This window comes from Halichoerus grypus, chromosome 8 (assembly GCF_964656455.1).
Source record: "Halichoerus grypus chromosome 8, mHalGry1.hap1.1, whole genome shotgun sequence".
Classification (NCBI taxonomy): Eukaryota; Metazoa; Chordata; class Mammalia; order Carnivora; family Phocidae; genus Halichoerus; species Halichoerus grypus.
Window position 1 is genome coordinate 25,037,256 of NC_135719.1, and position 16,805 is coordinate 25,054,060.

Below are 16,805 nucleotides of genomic sequence, written 5' to 3' on the forward strand. Positions count from 1 at the left end.
GGCCATGGGTCCTCTCCCGTTTCCAGTGCATCACAGTGCTTAGGCTGTCTGTGAGTGAGCGCGAGGGCGAAGTGTGGCCCAGCGGGCAGGGGGGCTTAATGTCTCCTGGAGGCCCTGCCGGACTCTGTTTGGTTCTATGTTCATATACAGGCAAAAACAACAACAACAACAAAAACAAAAACAGGCTTCGTTCAAAGAGCAAGAGGAATGCGGGGTTACACATTGACACGCTGGAGGTTAGGAGGCTTTTAATTAAAACAAATTCCAGTAACCCTGGGCTCATTTTCTTGAGGCCCAAAGTCCTAAGGCAAGAGCTGAACAGTGAGGGCAGCTTTCATTAAGAGGGAGGCCTACGTGTACAATGTGACGATTATCTTTTGTTAACAGTCTTGGCAAAGAGTCTGTACTATGTACTCACAGCAAAAGCATTAAGGACCGCGGGGAATTTAGCCCGGCATTAACCCCAGAGGACCTCCATCACCCAGCAAACAAACAGACTGGACCCACTTAGACCCTGTTGGGGGCCTCTGTAGGCCCTGCACAGGCAGCTGCCCCGAGGCCACCTACCAGCCCTGGTGGGGGGGGGCTGGGGGGGGTGAGGACTTAGGAAGCCCAGGTCAGGCTCTGTCCTCACCTCAAGGCCTTTGGTGGTCCACACTGGAGACCCTCTTTGGGAAGAACACTTTCACAGGCCCTGGACACGGCTTCTGGGAGAGGCGCACCTGCTGCTCACTAGCTGTGTGACCCCAGGAAGTCCAAGGCCATCTCTGGGGGGCAGGTTTGCATCAGTAGCGTGAGGTGACCAAGATGGCGGCAGGCTGGGTGAGGCTTGCGTGGGAGAGCATATATGAAGTGCCCGCACAGTGCCAGGAACCCACAGGCCCAGTAAGGGGCTCGGTCACCGTGGGGATCTGCCTGCCTCCAACATCCCTGCCACCAGGAAGCTGACCCCATGCCTACCTCCCCACCACTCACAGTCCCACCCACTAGTGGCCACCCAGGGGTAGTCAGGTATCCAGCAGCCTCCAGCCCCTGTTACCTGTCTTGGTGAAGTATATATGTTTTCCAGAAGCTGCCCTAAAAACCCTTTTTGAAGCCAAGTCAGGGTATAAATAACATAGGTTTTTCTGAGAAGTTCTGAACACAAATTATTAGCCAGTAGAAGAGTGAAAAACAGGATATCACAGAGGGCATGTACTTCATCTTCCCTAGCAGAGGAGTGAAGCCACAGACTTTGTTCTCAGACACAAAGATGAAAGGCAGTTTGTAAGCTAGGCTTGATGAGGTTTCAGTTTGCCCCAGGTTGTCCCTTCGTGAAGAGAGACCAACAGCACAGACTTGCAGAGAGGAAGAGGCCACCCCTTCTAATCCTCTGCTGGCCCCAAGAGCGGCCGACCCTGCAGCCCCCACCTGTCCATTCTCTGGGCTCCCTGGACTTCTGGGGACAGTGTCACTCACTCTCCAGTTCTGGAGTGGGCTAAGTAGTCTGTGCCTGGCCTCTGTCTAAGCCTTGCTTTGCCTCTACCTTGCAGAGTGACCCCGGACACGCCCTGGCCCTCAGTCCTTTAGATGGGATGTGCAGTAAGGTACCTTCCAGAAGTTTTTGAGACGGGGCCCTACTAAAGATGGTGGGAGACAGGGTAAGGGTTCTTCTCTGGCCTCACCCAACTTGCTCTCTGCAGCTTCCCCTTCCTCACCTGGCCTCTAGAGCACAGAGCAGGCGTGGATGCTGACATCCGCTTGCGGAGCTCAGAGGCAGGCCAGGCTCAGGCTGGCTGGGCATTTTGTAGCAGGAAATGGGCCTTGCCTAGGAGCTGAGGAAAGGTCTCTCAGAGCACACGGGGCTCGAGGGGGTTTGGGAAGGCTGGGGAGGAAGGAAGATGGAGAGGGAAGAGTGAAGAGGAAGGAGAGAGGTGGCTAGGTGTGGCCAGCCATGGGCTTACACTCATTTCCACCAGCAGGGCTGTACCACAAACCCCACCCAGAGGCCTCCCCAGGCTGGAGGTGGGGTGAGGGAGCCAGCTGGGGCAGCTGAGGAGGGCCACGGGCAGGTGAAGGCCACCTGACTGTGGCTGCTCCCGGGTGGCCAGGTTACCACCGTCAGGAGTCCACTGGAGCTGGGCATGTGTGTGTTCCAGAGCCTGTCTGACTTCCTCTCTCCGTCGGACACACAGGCCCCAAGGAGCATCGATAACCCAGTGGGCGGGGTGTGGGCTGGGAGTGGGGTAGGACCCAGCAGAGGGGCAGGCTGAGAAGGCAGGCCACAGGAGGAAGAGTTGAGAAAAAGGAGGATCATGGAGGTATATAAAACATGAGACTTCCTCAAGAGGCAATGCCTAGCTTCAGGTACTTATATATTTTATGTCTACTGTGCAAAATGTGGGAGATTAGGATAAGTGGGGGCCAGGGAAATATATATCTTTGTGCATGGGGAATTACAGCTTGGGAATGCACCCACGCTCATGAGTCTGGTTCCTATAGCCAGGGATCCCGACCCCGGCCCCCAAGGCTCTGCCAGGGCCCCTTCCATCCTGCTGGGTCTGGACCCTACAGAGCCCAGGCTGTAAATGGAGCCACTTCCAAACAAGGCCGCCTGTGCTCGGCAGCCTCTGCCTCTCAAAGGTTTGCACTGAAATGTACTTGGCTTCCGCCCATTTCATTTTAATATCCTTTAGGAGAAGAGTTACGAATGCAAGGCTAATGGCCTGAACACTTAGCAGGGCTGGGAGAGCTGTTAATACCAAGTTTGTCTATGGCCGCTCCGGGAAGTGGGCCAGGCTCAGGTTAGTGACATTCCAGGAGCCTGAATTGGAAGTCCTTATGCAATCACAATCCTTCGTGACTTCTAGGGCAGTTTTGTCTGCATAAGGAATGCAGGAAAGGCACAGGGCAAAGGGATTCGCTTGAGCATGGAGCCTGAAACATGCCAGCTTCTTGGCCAGTGGCATTTTGTTTATCAGAGGGCAATGCCTTCAATGGGCATTTATCGGGCAGGCTATGGAGAATCCCCAAATGAGAGATTTTTCTCATTAATGATTCCTTAAAAAAAAAAAATCTGTACTCTACACAGACAGGTTTAAGCACAGGGAAGCAGATCTGAGGTCCCCATGCCTGTGGATTTCCATGGCATTGGGTGGAACATGCAGATTTGCTCCCAGGGGATCTGGCTGGGATTACTACACTCAAAGTCACTAAAGTCCAGATCACAGTCCTGCTGTCCTGGGGGAAAGCCAGCCAGTGTGTGTGTGTGTGTGTGTGTGTGTGTGTGTGTGTGTGTTGGGGGGGTAGTCCCCCCTTAGCTCCCCTTAGTTGTCAGACAAAGATAAGTTCCAAATTCCCTCCTTTCCTTTCTCCTTGCTGGAGGCAGCAGAGGCCTGGGTGGGTTTCCCTCATTCCCACTGTGGGGGGCATTGGCCTGTGAGGGGGTCACAGAGAGATGACTAGAAAACCCAGGCTCCCTGAAAGACGGTGGGAATGCGCCCGCCCACTCCCACTGCAGCTCCTGGCTGCGCAGGGCCCAGCTCATTCCTGCTTCCAAAGGCACCCTGACTCCATGCCTGTAACATGGGTCCCCTCGGCCCACACCACACTTAGGTATTGTGGGTAAGAGTCAGAACAAACTCTGCATCTCACAATGCCGGACGATCAGTTGATTTGCCATAGCCTTTTCCACGTTCGCCACCAAGGGAACCAGGATTCTGACGGATGCAGTTTTCAAACTGGTGAACACAGTAGGAAGAGTTTGGGGTTTCTCCTTGCTTGTGTTTGTTTCTAACGTGCCCATTTAGACGGCTTGAGGCCTTAGGGACGGGGGCTGGGGCTCCTCTCTGCACCTGTTCCCAGGATTCGTGTTGCTGCCCGACAAGCAGCTGTTCTGATCCCACGGTTTCACTGCCCAACCTCACTTAGCACTCACTCGCCTTTAAGGCTTCAGTAAACTTTCTTCCTAATGGCATCAAGGTGCAAGCCATCTCCACCGTCTCCTGATTCGCAGAAGCTGAGCCCGAGAAGGGCTCATCTAGAGGCACCCTACAGACGGAGAGGGACTATGTCCTTTTTGGGTAGAGCAATGAGTAGACAGAATATAGATGGATGGACCGGGCAGGGATGGGGAGCTGGCTGTGTTGGCTCACTTGTAAAATTCAGGCTTGTGAAAAGGATTAAGTGAGCACGCGTGTGACAGTTCCAGCAACTGCAGACAAGGCCAGCTCGATTCCTGCTACTAATTGTTACTAGTAAAGCTATGCTTCCCATGATTCCTGCTGTCTGCGTTTCTAGCAACCAATCCACTAAGCCTCAAGCAGAAGTGACCCCCTTCCCTAGTCTGTAAAGCCAACTGCAGCTCCCTGCTCCTGGGGGGAAGTTTTCTTCCATCTTTACACTCCTCTTGTAGTTCAAATTCTGACTGGCAAGGCAGCTTGCGGGGTTCAGGCTGCCAAAGACAGAGGGGGAACCGAGAGCCCGTGTGTGTTCCTGGACTGGCCCCTGCCCCCTGGCTCTCCCAACCCATCTCTCCGGGTGGCCTCCGCTTTTCTAGTCCTTTCTCTGTCCCAAATGCCGCAGACTCCTCGGCGGGCCTAAGGGGGTGGAGGGTGGCGGGGCAAGGAAGGAAAGGTGGTGTTTGCAGACCTTTTAATGTAACAAGGAGGTCAAGAGCCTAGGTTCAAATCTGCTAATCCCTGGCTGTGCGCCCCTGGGGAAATTGCCTAATCTCTCCGTGCCTCCGTTTCTCCACCAGAAACTGGAAGTACTTATACCAACCTCATGGAGATGTTGTGAAGATTAACTGAGTTAATAAATGTAACTGGTTAGAACCATGCCCGTATGAACCATGTAAGCATTAGCTGTTACTACCATTATCACTGTGTGAGGTCATTAAATTCTCACAGATCTTATTATGGTATCACTGTCATTCTCAATTTATAATACCCACACTATATTTAGACTAAAAAATATAAATAAAAATATAGGTATATATATATTTGGATTGTCTGATTCTGTGAGTCATGCAAAGCAGAGTCGCCTAACTTTGCAGTTAGAGGGAAAAACATTTCAGGACACAAGTTCTATCAGTCCTCACCCAATCCATACATTTTTTAACTAGCTGAGATGCTGGCAAATGGGAATCCCTCTAGGCATAGAGGGTCTTTGGGCCTTGGTTTCATAGCTGTTTGGTATTCTCTCTCTCTCTTTTTTTTTTTTTTAAAGAGAGAGAGATTGAGAGAACAAGTGGGAGGAGGGGCGAGGAAGAAGCAGACTGCCCACTGAGCAGGGAGCCCGATGCAGGGCTCGATCCCAGAACCCCAGGATCATGACCTGAACTAAAGGCAGCTGCTTAACTGCCTGAGCCACCCAGGCGCCCTTAGCTGTTTGGCATTCTCTTGGGAATACGCAAGGCTCCCCGATCCCTACCCTACCAGTTTAAATGCTCAGAACCCTCTGGTTGTCTGAAACCCATGAGGCCTTGAGGAAAACAGGAAGGGTCTGACAAGCATTCATCATACACCCTCTCTCCGGGTCAGAAGTTATAGGTCTGGCCCTCACACTGGTTTTGCCCCACTCAGAGTCTGAAACATATTTGAGCTAGTTAGCATCAATTACACATAAAAACCTAGATTGCTGCCTTCTCTTGAAAAAGCAGATCTGCCATAGAAGCCTGCCTTCCACTTGACGGTAATGGGCTAGAGTGAGAGACCGTTGCTCACTTTCCATAGGGTATGGCCTCTCCACTTTGCTACAGTCCTCAGCACTCCGTATTGTCTTGCTGCTGCTACCGTATTGTCATGACTGTCTGTGTCACTCACACGGCTTACTTGGTTCCTACAGACATGTAGATTTGTGACTCCTGCTAGTCTAGGGATTTCCATCAAACCTGCATTGGCATCTTAACTGTCTCAGTAGCTGGGGCTGGAAGGTTCTTTTCCCCCCATTAAAGAAATTTTAAGCCCCAATAAGCTGGTCAAAAAACTGCTAGCTTTTTGAAGGCTTTGAAGTTGATTGTTATATATGGAGTGTTCCAGAGAGAGGGGATCTGAAAGTTTGCCGGCCTTCTCTCTCTACCCCTAGATAGGTTGCTCCAGCTCTGAAAAGGTGCTCAAAGCTCCAGGAGACCAGACAGAGGAGTCTGTAAGGTGGGATGGACAGATGGATAAACTCCAAAATCCCCTTCACCAGCTCCTCCCTGGACTTGAGCCCCTGCCTGGCCTGGGGATCTGTGCAGACCAAGCTGCTCATAGAGGTGCCCCCTTCATCTTCGCCTACCCACCAGCCTCTACATTGTAGCCCAACTCCTGCTCCCTGAACCTCAATTATTCTGGATCTCAATTTTAGGCTTGCTGGCACATTGGATCTTATTTTACTATAGTACATGATTATTTTTATCTGATATTTTGGAATATACCCCTAGGTCTTCTTCATGAGTTATACTCTGTTTCTGAATATTCTGAACCGCCCCCCCCCCCCAAAAGTCACTGGAATGTGTGTTCTCCATCAACAGAGGCATACTGTATGCTCAGAGTCCAGAATGGTGGGTTAAAGAACTCCCCAGGCTCGCTGCTCTACCTATTCCATGGGGCTAAGAAAAACCATATGAGTCATAAATGGCACCTTCCTCTTGGACTCCCGAAACCATGTAAGTTCATCGTGATGGAAAGCCCAGTGCTGTGAAAGTCCGGGCTGGGGTTCTGACAAGCCAGATCTGTTACCACAGTAGCTCCACAACAATCTTTAAAAATAGATCACCTTTGAAAGCGGAGCATTTTTTCCTGTAAGCCCAGCATGGATTCTCTGGGGCTCTTAATAGCTCCGTTTGGAGGAAGATTCACTGGATTTGAAAGTAAAAGATTAGAGAAAGGCCGAACAGGACAGAAGCCAAAGGACACTGGCGAAGCTAAGGGAGTGGCACGGCTACGAACGGCCACATAAAGCCTCCAAAGCTCTCCAAGGGGCCTACGTCCCAGCTCCGGCCACCTGCCGGCCTGTCCTAAAGGCAGCTGGTCACAGACCCAGCCACGCCTGCGCAGACCGGCAGCGAGCAGGCAGCGAGCCCCGCCCACAGAAGATTCGCGCTCACCGTGGTGCTCGGTCCTCCCAGAAGCGATGGCAGCGTGGGCGACAAAATGTGCGGAGACTGCTGCCTCCTCTTGGGAGGGGCTTCTGCTCAGCACGATGAGATGCGCCTGTCACCAGGGAAAGAAGAAACACGTTCGTTTACCTGCTTGGCGGCAGCAATAGAGAACTAACTGTTCTTGCAGCGATAAGCAGAAAGCCAAGGAACTTTCTAGCCAGCTAGACAATATGATTTATGTGGAAGCACAGTCGATTCTTAGGAGACCTGGATCTTAAAGGCATCGTGAAGTGGAGAGGGAAAGGCTGGGTCCAGATGGCGTGAAGCTGTGACCAGGGCACATCGCTAAGGAAATCATGTAAAAGTCTCTGCTCCTAGGAGTGTGGTAGTGTGCTGTCAGCTGAGGGGGCACGGGGAGGCGGGGAGGAAGGTTTCAGGAAGGAAGGAGATGGGTTACCAGGAAGTGGGCGAATCCAGCCCCCTGCCGGCGCTCAGCCCAGAAAGGGGGACCCCCCTGAAGGTGTTCGCAGCCTCCCCAGTGCCTGATCCACCAAGCCCATTGGCCTGCACCCTCTTCAAACCGGCCCATGGGGCTGCCTGAGCACAAAAAACAGCTCAGTTCCTTGAAAATAAAACCCAATTTAAAATTCTTTAAGAGGAAAAAAAATAAAATAAAACCTATGATCCTGTGAATATAAAATAATAACAGTCCTCTCAAATAAAATGCAAAATACATCTTTCCAAATAAAAAGATAGAAAATAAAAAATAAATGAGAAAATAAAGCTATATTCATCTGACTGTGGACATTTAAAGTTTTAAAAATGCTATTAGTAATAGATTTATATTCATTCAATAAACACATAATTACTGATCGCCTATAGCAGGAGGGGCCCGGTCTAGAAAGTGTGGGCAGTAGGGAAAGGCACGGGAAGTGAGCATGACGTCATACAATGCCCTAATGTGAGATGGTAGGTAGTTCCCAATTAATTGCCAAAAGGGTGACAGAAATACTGAAATACCACGAACCTAAAGGAGAAACGCCAGACTGGGATAGGCAAGACATACTAACAGCACCTAAGATTTCTTTCTCATTTGTGGTATCGATTTTAATTTTCTTAATTTTTTAAAAAAGATTTTATTTATTTGTCAGAGGAGAGAGGGAACACAAGCGGGGGGGGGGGGGGGGGGGAGGGCGGGAGCAGCAGGCAAAGGGAAAAGCAGAGTCCCCGCCAAGCAGGGAGCCCGATGCGGGACTTGATTCCAGGACCCTGGGATCATGACCTGAACCGAAGGCCGATGTTCAACCGACTGAGCCACCCAGGTGTCCCAATTTTCTTAATTTTTGTTATCCATGTTTTGTAGATGAGAAAGCTGAGGTTGCAGAATGGGTGACTTGCCCAAGACAGTTCACAGCTAATAAAGGATGGAGATAAGACTCTGACCTTGATACTCTGACTTCAGATTTGCTTTTTATTCCGCCCTGGCCCCTGGTGGCAGACATCACTAATTGATGCCAGCATACTCTGCACAGCCCCCAGGAGCTATGACTGATCCATGGGATCTGGCCTAGGAGATAAAGCCATACAATTATACCTTTTAGTCCAGGGCTGCCTGGGTGGCTCAGTCGGTTAAGCGTCTGCCTTCGGCTCATGTCACGATCTCCAGGTCCTGGGATCGAGCCCCGCATCGGGCTCCCCGCTCTGCGGGGAGTCGGCTTCTCTCTCTCTCTCTCTCCCTCCCTCTGTCCCTCCCCACTGCTCCTTCTCTCTCTCTCAAATAAATAAAATCTTAAAAAAAAAAAAAGAACTTTCTAGTCCAGACCAAACAGTGAGACGGCAAAGACATAGAGACTTGGTCCCCTGATGATCAGCTGAACCCGTTTCTGAGCTGATAATCAGGGTAGACGCTAGACTGTCGCCTCATTTGTCATGTTTAAAATCAGCTGAGTTACTAGCTTGGCTTTTTATGATAGGGGCTACTCCAAATCAAGATTGCTGGTCATAACTTTAATTGTTGTGTTAGAACAACCAGAATTTCATATTCATAAATGCTAACAATATCCTCTGTTTTAGAACTACTTTTCTTATTATAGGATATAAATAAATATATAAATTGAACAAGTAATTTCGGCGACCTCCCAATTAGTCATTATTCTCAGTATGGCCTGAAGCTCTGACTTGAAATGCTTTTCAAATAATGCACACTCCAAAAAGTAAAGACAATCGGAGCCACAGGGATAGAGTCAAAGCATCACACGGTCAGGGTTTGCAGAGAGGAAAAAAGAGAGAGGAAAAGCCTGACCCACCCCCAATGCAAACTGAATCCTGTTTACTTGGGGTTTTCCCCTGGCTAACTATCTCCACAATCCACCACTGGGGAGAACACCCAGCGATGCAAGAAAAGATTTAAATCATACTGTTACAAAGACTTTTAACACATACAGTACTTTAGATTGATTAAAACCCAAATTCAAATTAAAAAAAAGATTTCCTATGTAGTTTCCACTCAGTATTATAATTCAAGGCAATGTAAAAGATAGATGTCTACCAAAATTATTTTCAAATTAATAATCACACGTTCTGAAAGTTCTGTAGGTTGCCTTTTGCTTCTGGAGACAGGAAGCAAAATCTTCCAAGAGCAAAAATGCTCACGATATCAAGAAAGTGGATCCTGAGAGCTTAAGGGGATCTGAATTTCACAAAATTGTCATAACCTCAACATTTTTCTGTAATTAGTGAGATACTAATATAAACAAACATTTATTATTCATTTTTCAGAAACTCCATCCCTGATCTAATTTATATTTGATGTTCTTGAAGCTTCTAAAAACCATATGCTGGTTTAACATTGAGGGAGTTGGGGTGGGGGAGGAAAAGGGAACCATGATGTTTAAAATGTGCAAGATTAGCATCTCATTGATTCGGTAAAATTAAATTCAGTTTAATTTAATGCAGTCCTATTCAATTTACCTTCATTTTTAATTGCTTTCTACAAGCCAGATTGTGTCCTTCATCACACTTGGGGCCTTATCATAGCTTATTCTCTGCTACCTCTGGATCATGCAGCTGACAGACCCCCTTGCCCTATCACCTCCTGCCTCGATCACATCCATGCAATTTCTAGTCCTCTATCCACTCCCGCCTTCTCACTCACTATCCATCCGCCCCCTCCTGCTGTCTCTTCCCTTCCTGGCCAGCTCGGAGCTCACCACCCCTCACTGTTGATATAAAAAAAAAATGTCCTCAACTTCACTGAGGCATTATTTCAAATGGTGAAAAAGGGGAAATCATCTAAATATCCATGAGAAGGGGAATGAAATATTATGGTTTATTCATACTAGGATTGAACTCTACCTAGGTATACCCACATGGTTACATTTCGGAAACATACCAGTGAGGGGAAAAGTAACTTACAAAAGGTTGGGAACATCATGGCACCACTGAGTTTTAAGTTTCTGTTCTGAAGCAAAAAAACCCCCCAAAAACCCTTTCATTCCAAATAGAATCTTCCATGTTCTCTAAAGTACAGAGCAGGTAAGAGTGGAGCTGCTCTCCCGGAAGCAGGTGGAGAGGGCCTAGAAGTTCACCCAGCTGTGCCCACCCAGCTGCGCCCTAAAGACCCTCCATGGAATGTGAGGGCTCCGGAGGATGCAGACTGAGAACCACAGCTCAGCAGGGAACAGGAGGCCCCCTTAGCAAGTAAGTACAAAGGCAGTTGACAAAGCTAGTGATTAGATTACCCAATTCGCCAAACTAAACCACTGTTCACGATTCTGGAACAACACTCTGTTTGCTAAGAGAATATAAATACCCCTGTTGTATACATCTGAGAGCATTTAAGGACTAGTTGTTAGCGTTAACAGAATTACAGGAGCTAGGCTTGCCTCTCTGGCTTTATGCAGGAGCCCAAGTAATGGGCCCCGCTGGGGATCTGTGGCTTGACTACACTCACTCCTCATTATTTATTAATCTCCCAGGGCTCAAATCTCTCCTCCCGTTCTTTGTTGTCTTCAGTATCATGGTTATACGTTTATCAACTGTCATCTTGAAGCTGAGAGGGAGCGTTTAATATTCCTAAATCTCTTGAGCTGTTAGCGTGTTGTACTGGGTTAATAACAAAAACCAAAACCAAACCTTTAATATCCCATATTGAGCAAGGCCCTTAATTGAAAAACCTCATTCACCAGATGAACCACCTCCAGCCCTGCCAAGGTACAGAGCAGCTGTTGCCTTCTGGTCCTTCTGCGCGTTTTTGGGGGAAACCACCGAGTCCACAGCGCCAATCCAGCTGTCAAGAATTGGAGCTGGCAGACTCTTATCGAACTGAGCCTGTCCCCTTGGATTTGCAAAATGTGTAATAGCTCTTGAAGAGAAAACTTGATGACTAGTAAAAAGGATGTTTCTATTTATGCAAGCAGACCCCATCATGTGAACACTCAACTTAAAACATGCACGGTTCTGACGGCAGAACCCCAGCTCTTGGCAGGAGGGAGGGACAGATTCTTTTCCCATTTGGTAATAAGTAGGGGATCACTGACTCCGAGAGAAATCTCCTCTCCCATAGCCAAGCGGAGAGTACACAAGTCACTCAAGGAACGTTTGTGGACCTAAACTGGGTCTCTTTACCCTGGGGACAGGAACACTCATGGGGAAGGCAAGGTAAGTCTCCAACTCAGTAACTGCCAGGATCTCTTTGTACAACTGAGGGCTAGCACTGGAGAGGACAGCGGGAAGGCGGAAACTCACACTGATTCAGCACCTACTTTTGTCAGGCGTGGTGCTACGTGAATTATATACACCAGCTCGCTTAGTCGCGGAAGGAGTGGGTGGTTAAGAGTGATGTCAACAGCCCAACTGATAGATGGGAAAATGAAGCATCCAGGAGATCAAGCAACTAACTGAAGGTCATATAGAGGGGTCCCTGGTAGGACAGGGATTCAAACCAAGGCCTGTGATTCCCAGTTGCATCCTTTTCTAGTCTAACATCTGGTTTTTAAGAGAGTCGAATTTACAGAACGATGATTTTCTAATCAACATAATGAAGTATTATTTGAGAGTCAGAGAAATAGTTGCTAGGTAGTAGGTTCGGCCCAGAAGTTGAATGGGCTGCCTAGGGGGAGACCGGGCTGCCAATATGTGGGTCCCGAAGCAGCTTCTGAGACTAACCACAGAGGGACGACACCACAGTGGGGAGTTAGGCAGTGGGTGACGGATGGAGCAGAGGATAAGTGTGCCTTCCACCACGTGTCTGTGTGTCTGCTTTCATTCAAGTTAGTGCTTGAGTTCCACCAAAGCTCAAGTCCCCTTGTCACTGTGAGGTGTGAGCTTGCTGTGTTTCTTCTAGAACTGACCAGCCGTGTAGTTACATGGCTTTCCCTCCTGGCTTCGCCAGAGCTGGCCATCCCACCCTTCAGCTTTGGGCTGATGGCATTGTCCAGGACAGGGTCATGTTGCAGCTCCAAGCTGACACTTCCTTTCCTCTCCAGTCTCGGGCCAGGAGGGAAGCCTCTCATGGCCACCCACACCGCAGGGGCCTGGGGCAGCCGGGAGAGCCTTGGCAAAGAGAAAGATGTTGCTAGGGCTCCCCGGGGGTGGGGGTGGGGGTGGGGAGTAGATGAAAGGGAAGTCACTGGGTGTAGAGGGCATTCAAAAACAGCTCCGAGGGCCCCAGAGGAAGCCAGTTTCTTTTAATAGAGAGAGTCCTCTGTGGCAGCTCTCCAGTGGTCAATTATAGCTCCTCCAAAGGGCTGGGGGAGAAAAGCTCCTCTCTGTAAGGGTTAGCACCAAAATAGATATGTTGGGAACTTAGATTTTCATCCTCTCTTGGTTATAAGTGTGTGTTTTCTTAAAATGTAGCGGGATTTTTTAGATTTATAGGAGTAATACCATTATATAATTTTGAAAGATCCTAAGTGGTAAGTTAAAACGCCCTCGCCCTTCTGTCTATAAGCCTCACCCTCTTCTCCCGATTCGCAGTCTGATTCCTTATAGCTATCACTATCAAGCTTCCCGTGTGACCTCTTAGAAACACTAACACGTTCATACAAATGCACAGATGCACAGACGCGCATGCGCGATCGTAACCTGACTCTGCTCTGCCCTCCTCCCCCAGCTTTGTCCGCCACCAGCCCTCTGGGCTCTGCCACAGGGGCCCCACTCCCCTCTCCTCAATCTTTGGGGTGTCTCAGGTTGCTCTGCTGGGAGCTCTCACAGCACTCGGTACCTCTCCCCATGTGCATGTCACAGTTGCCTTTCACATTCATCTGTGTGACTATTCAGCTAAAGCCTATGTCACTCCCTAGGCTGCTCCTCGAGGGCGGGACCCTCCATCACAGTCCCAGTGCGGGCCACTGTGCCTGGCACGTTGCTGGGTCTGACCAGTTGTTGACTGAATAAACATTCTGGTCTACATCTGGCTTTTTAAAAATAATAATGCACTCCAGGCATCTTTCAAGTGAGAACATACACATCCATCTCATTCTTTTCAGTGCTTCTATGGTGTTCCACCACATGGATATATCATCATTTCATAACCAGTCCCCTGTTAATGGATTTTAAGAATAATTTCTAAAGGCTTGCTTTTGCCAGCGACACAGTTTCACTGCTTATACATCTTCGCACATGTGTACACATCTATCTGTTGGGTAAGTTTCTAGATGTGAACTGGCTGATCCAAGGGTCAGTGCATTATAAAATTAGAGAGAGAATATCAACTGCTTTCTCCCAAAGTGGTGCCAATCCCCACTCCTTCCAGCAGTGCATAGGGATGCCGGCTTTCTTGTACCCTTGCCACCATGAGGCATCCCCAAACTCTTTTATTTTGCTCACAGCAGGTGAAAATGGCCTTTCTTCAGTTAAAGTGCCTTTCTTTAATAGCAGATGACATTGATGATTATTTTTGTATGGTTATTGGCTATTTGTAGTTCTTCTTCTGTAAACTGATCGTTCCTGCCTTTTGTCTATATTTCTTTTTTTTTTTTTTAATTTTTTATTGTTATGTTAATCCCCATACATTACATCATTAGTTTTAGATATAGTGTTCCATGATTTATTGTTTGTGCATAACACCCAGTGCTCCATGCAGAACGTGCCCTCCTCAATACCCATCACCAGGCTAACCCATCCTCCCAACCCCCTCCCCTCTAGAACCCTCAGTTTGTTTTGTCTATATTTCTATTGAGTTATCTTTTTCATCTAGATTTTTAAAAAAGATTTATTTATTTATTTTAGAGAGAGAGAGCATGGGCGGGAAGGGCAGAGGGTGAGGGAGAGAGAATCTCAAGCAGACTCCCCGCTGAGCGCAGAGCCCAACACAGGCTCCATCTCAGGGCCCTGAGATCATGACCTGAACTGAAACCGGGAGTCGGATGCTTAACCGACTGAGCCACCCAGGCACCCCTCACCTAGCTTTTGTAAGAACTCTTTCTCTATCTCCTGTCTTTGATATTTATTTTTTTTAAATTTTTTATTGTTACGTTAATCCCCATACATTACATCATTAGTTTTTGATGTAGTGTTCCATGATTCATTGTTTGTGCATAACACCCAGTGCTCCATGCAGAACGTGCCCTCTTTAATACCGATCTGATATGAGGAATTGATATTTATTCTTTGACTTTATGATATTTTGTCACAGAGAAGTTTTTTGTTTTTATGCCATCAAATTCACCAATCTTTCTTTCTCTTTTTTCTTTCTTGTCTTTCTGTCTCTCAGTCTATACCCACAGGCACATATGCAGAGGAAAGATGCTACTTCTGGGAGGGGAGGCCTGGGATGACTTGTAACTCATTTCTTTATATTTTTCTGCATGGCTTGATTTTTTAAGTATAAAGAGCATTATCACTTTTATAAAAAAAAATTGTTACTTAAAAAGAAACAGTATAGCACCTGGATTTATGTCATTCTTAGAAAATTTTTATAATGCACGAATCATAATTGCATTCTGCATCTTTTCTAATTTTAAACAAGAAAAGGCTAGTATTTTCAGAGCTTTGGAAAATTATAAATAGCACATTACAGCAAATACACAGCGATGAACCAGAACCAATCAGAGGCGTTGCCATTTGCCGTGTGGTCTGAAGCTGGCAGAAGCCTGGTGTGAGCACCTGTCAGCCGTCCCCTGGGCCTGGCCAAGGCTGATAACCTGCCCAGAGGAACCTGAAGCCACATTTTCTGACCTCCATGTTTATGGTAGAATGACTGATAAATTAGTTCGCAATACTCTGTGAATCCAACTGCCCCCAAATCTGGGAACTACTGAGAGGCAGAGCTGTCTTGAAAACTGAATAGAAAGATAGGCAATTCAACTGTCAGAGATGTCAAAAAGCTGAAGCTGAAGCTCGTGGGGCGTTAATTTATCCCCCCTGAACACACACACCCACGAACATCCTCACAGAAATGAGATCCTGTGAGTTTTCTTTGATGGGCAAACATGGGTCTCTTGCCCAAATCTGCCACGAATAGTTTAAACAATCATGCCTGCAGGCTGTCTCGCAGACCCCAGGGGGACCAATGGGGCCCAGAGCAGTCCGGTCACCGGCCCCTGGGACCACCGCCTTCCCCAGGTGGTGGGCTCGTGGGGCTTAGTATTTTTCTCCACTTGAGTGGCTTAGTTCCTAAAATACTTTAGGAACTTGTCAACATTCTACAGAAAATAAAAGGTCCTTTCTCTCTGGGCGTTTCTCTCACTCCAAAGGAATGAAGAGTGGAAAAACTAGAGGGGGAAATAACAAAACCCCTTTTCTTTGTGGGTACTTACTAAATGGCTTTTAGGCAAGGGCTCCCATGCAGAACTGCAGCCACACCGTATCTTTCTGTATCTAGGTAAATCTCTGACAGAAAAGAGGGGCCTTGATAAATGTTTAATAATTACTGTTAATAAATAAGAGGAGCTTACACTGGCAACAAGCCTAACAGTTCACAAAGCACCTTCCATTTTGAACCCTGGAGCAGTTCTGAAATGGATAGGGCCTTTTGTAGGACTGTTCTTTTTTTGTTTTTTGTTTTTGTTTTTCGGAGAGGTTAAATGACTTGTATAATCAAACCGCAGACAAAGAGAAGAATCTGGACTCCCACTCAGATTTTCTGACTTCACACCCAATGCTATTTCAACTTCACAAAGCTATCTCTTTAATAATAAATGGTAAGTATTTATTTAAACACTCTCCAATCTTTATTAAACTCAAGAATAAATAACAATAAAAGTCACCGATTAAACTTTACAAGTATTATAGAAATGAGTGAATTACTCTATAACTCTAATACAGAGAAATCCTTCTAAATGATTCAAAATCCAAACATAGTGAAAGGAAATATTGAAAATGTGAAAGCTTTTGCATGGCAAAAAAGCATTATGAAATCTACAAAAAAAGATATTAGAGCTAATGAATGCGTTCAGCAGGGTTGCAGCATGCAAGGTAAACCTACCATTTGTATTTCTACACACTAGAAATGAACAGTAGGGAGAGGAAATTAAGAGAAAAAAAAAAACACTTCTGTTTCTAAGAGCATCAAAAGAACAAAATACCTGGGAATAAATCTCCCAAAAGGAGTATAAAACTTATACTACAAAACATAGTTGAAAGAAACTAGGGAAGAACTAAATATATAAAGATATCTTATGTTCATGTATTGAAAGCCTTAATATTGTGATGATATCAATACTTTCCAGTTGAAATAGAGACTCATTGTTTTTTTTCTTTTCCAGAAATTGATAAGCTTAACCTAAAATTCATATAA

General features: G+C 47.1%; 1 protein-coding gene across 6 annotated transcripts in view; it reads right to left on the bottom strand.

Moving 5' to 3' along the window:
* The window catches only part of TTC23 (tetratricopeptide repeat domain 23), a 101,165-nt gene that overhangs the window by 25,178 nt on the left and 59,182 nt on the right, over positions 1 to 16,805 (bottom strand). For all 6 annotated transcript variants that reach the window (XM_078078947.1, XM_078078942.1, XM_078078943.1 and 3 more), the window contains one exon: positions 7,073 to 7,178. In XM_078078947.1, the coding sequence (XP_077935073.1) occupies positions 7,073 to 7,178 (106 nt within the window). The remainder of the gene's footprint in view (positions 1 to 7,072; positions 7,179 to 16,805) is intronic.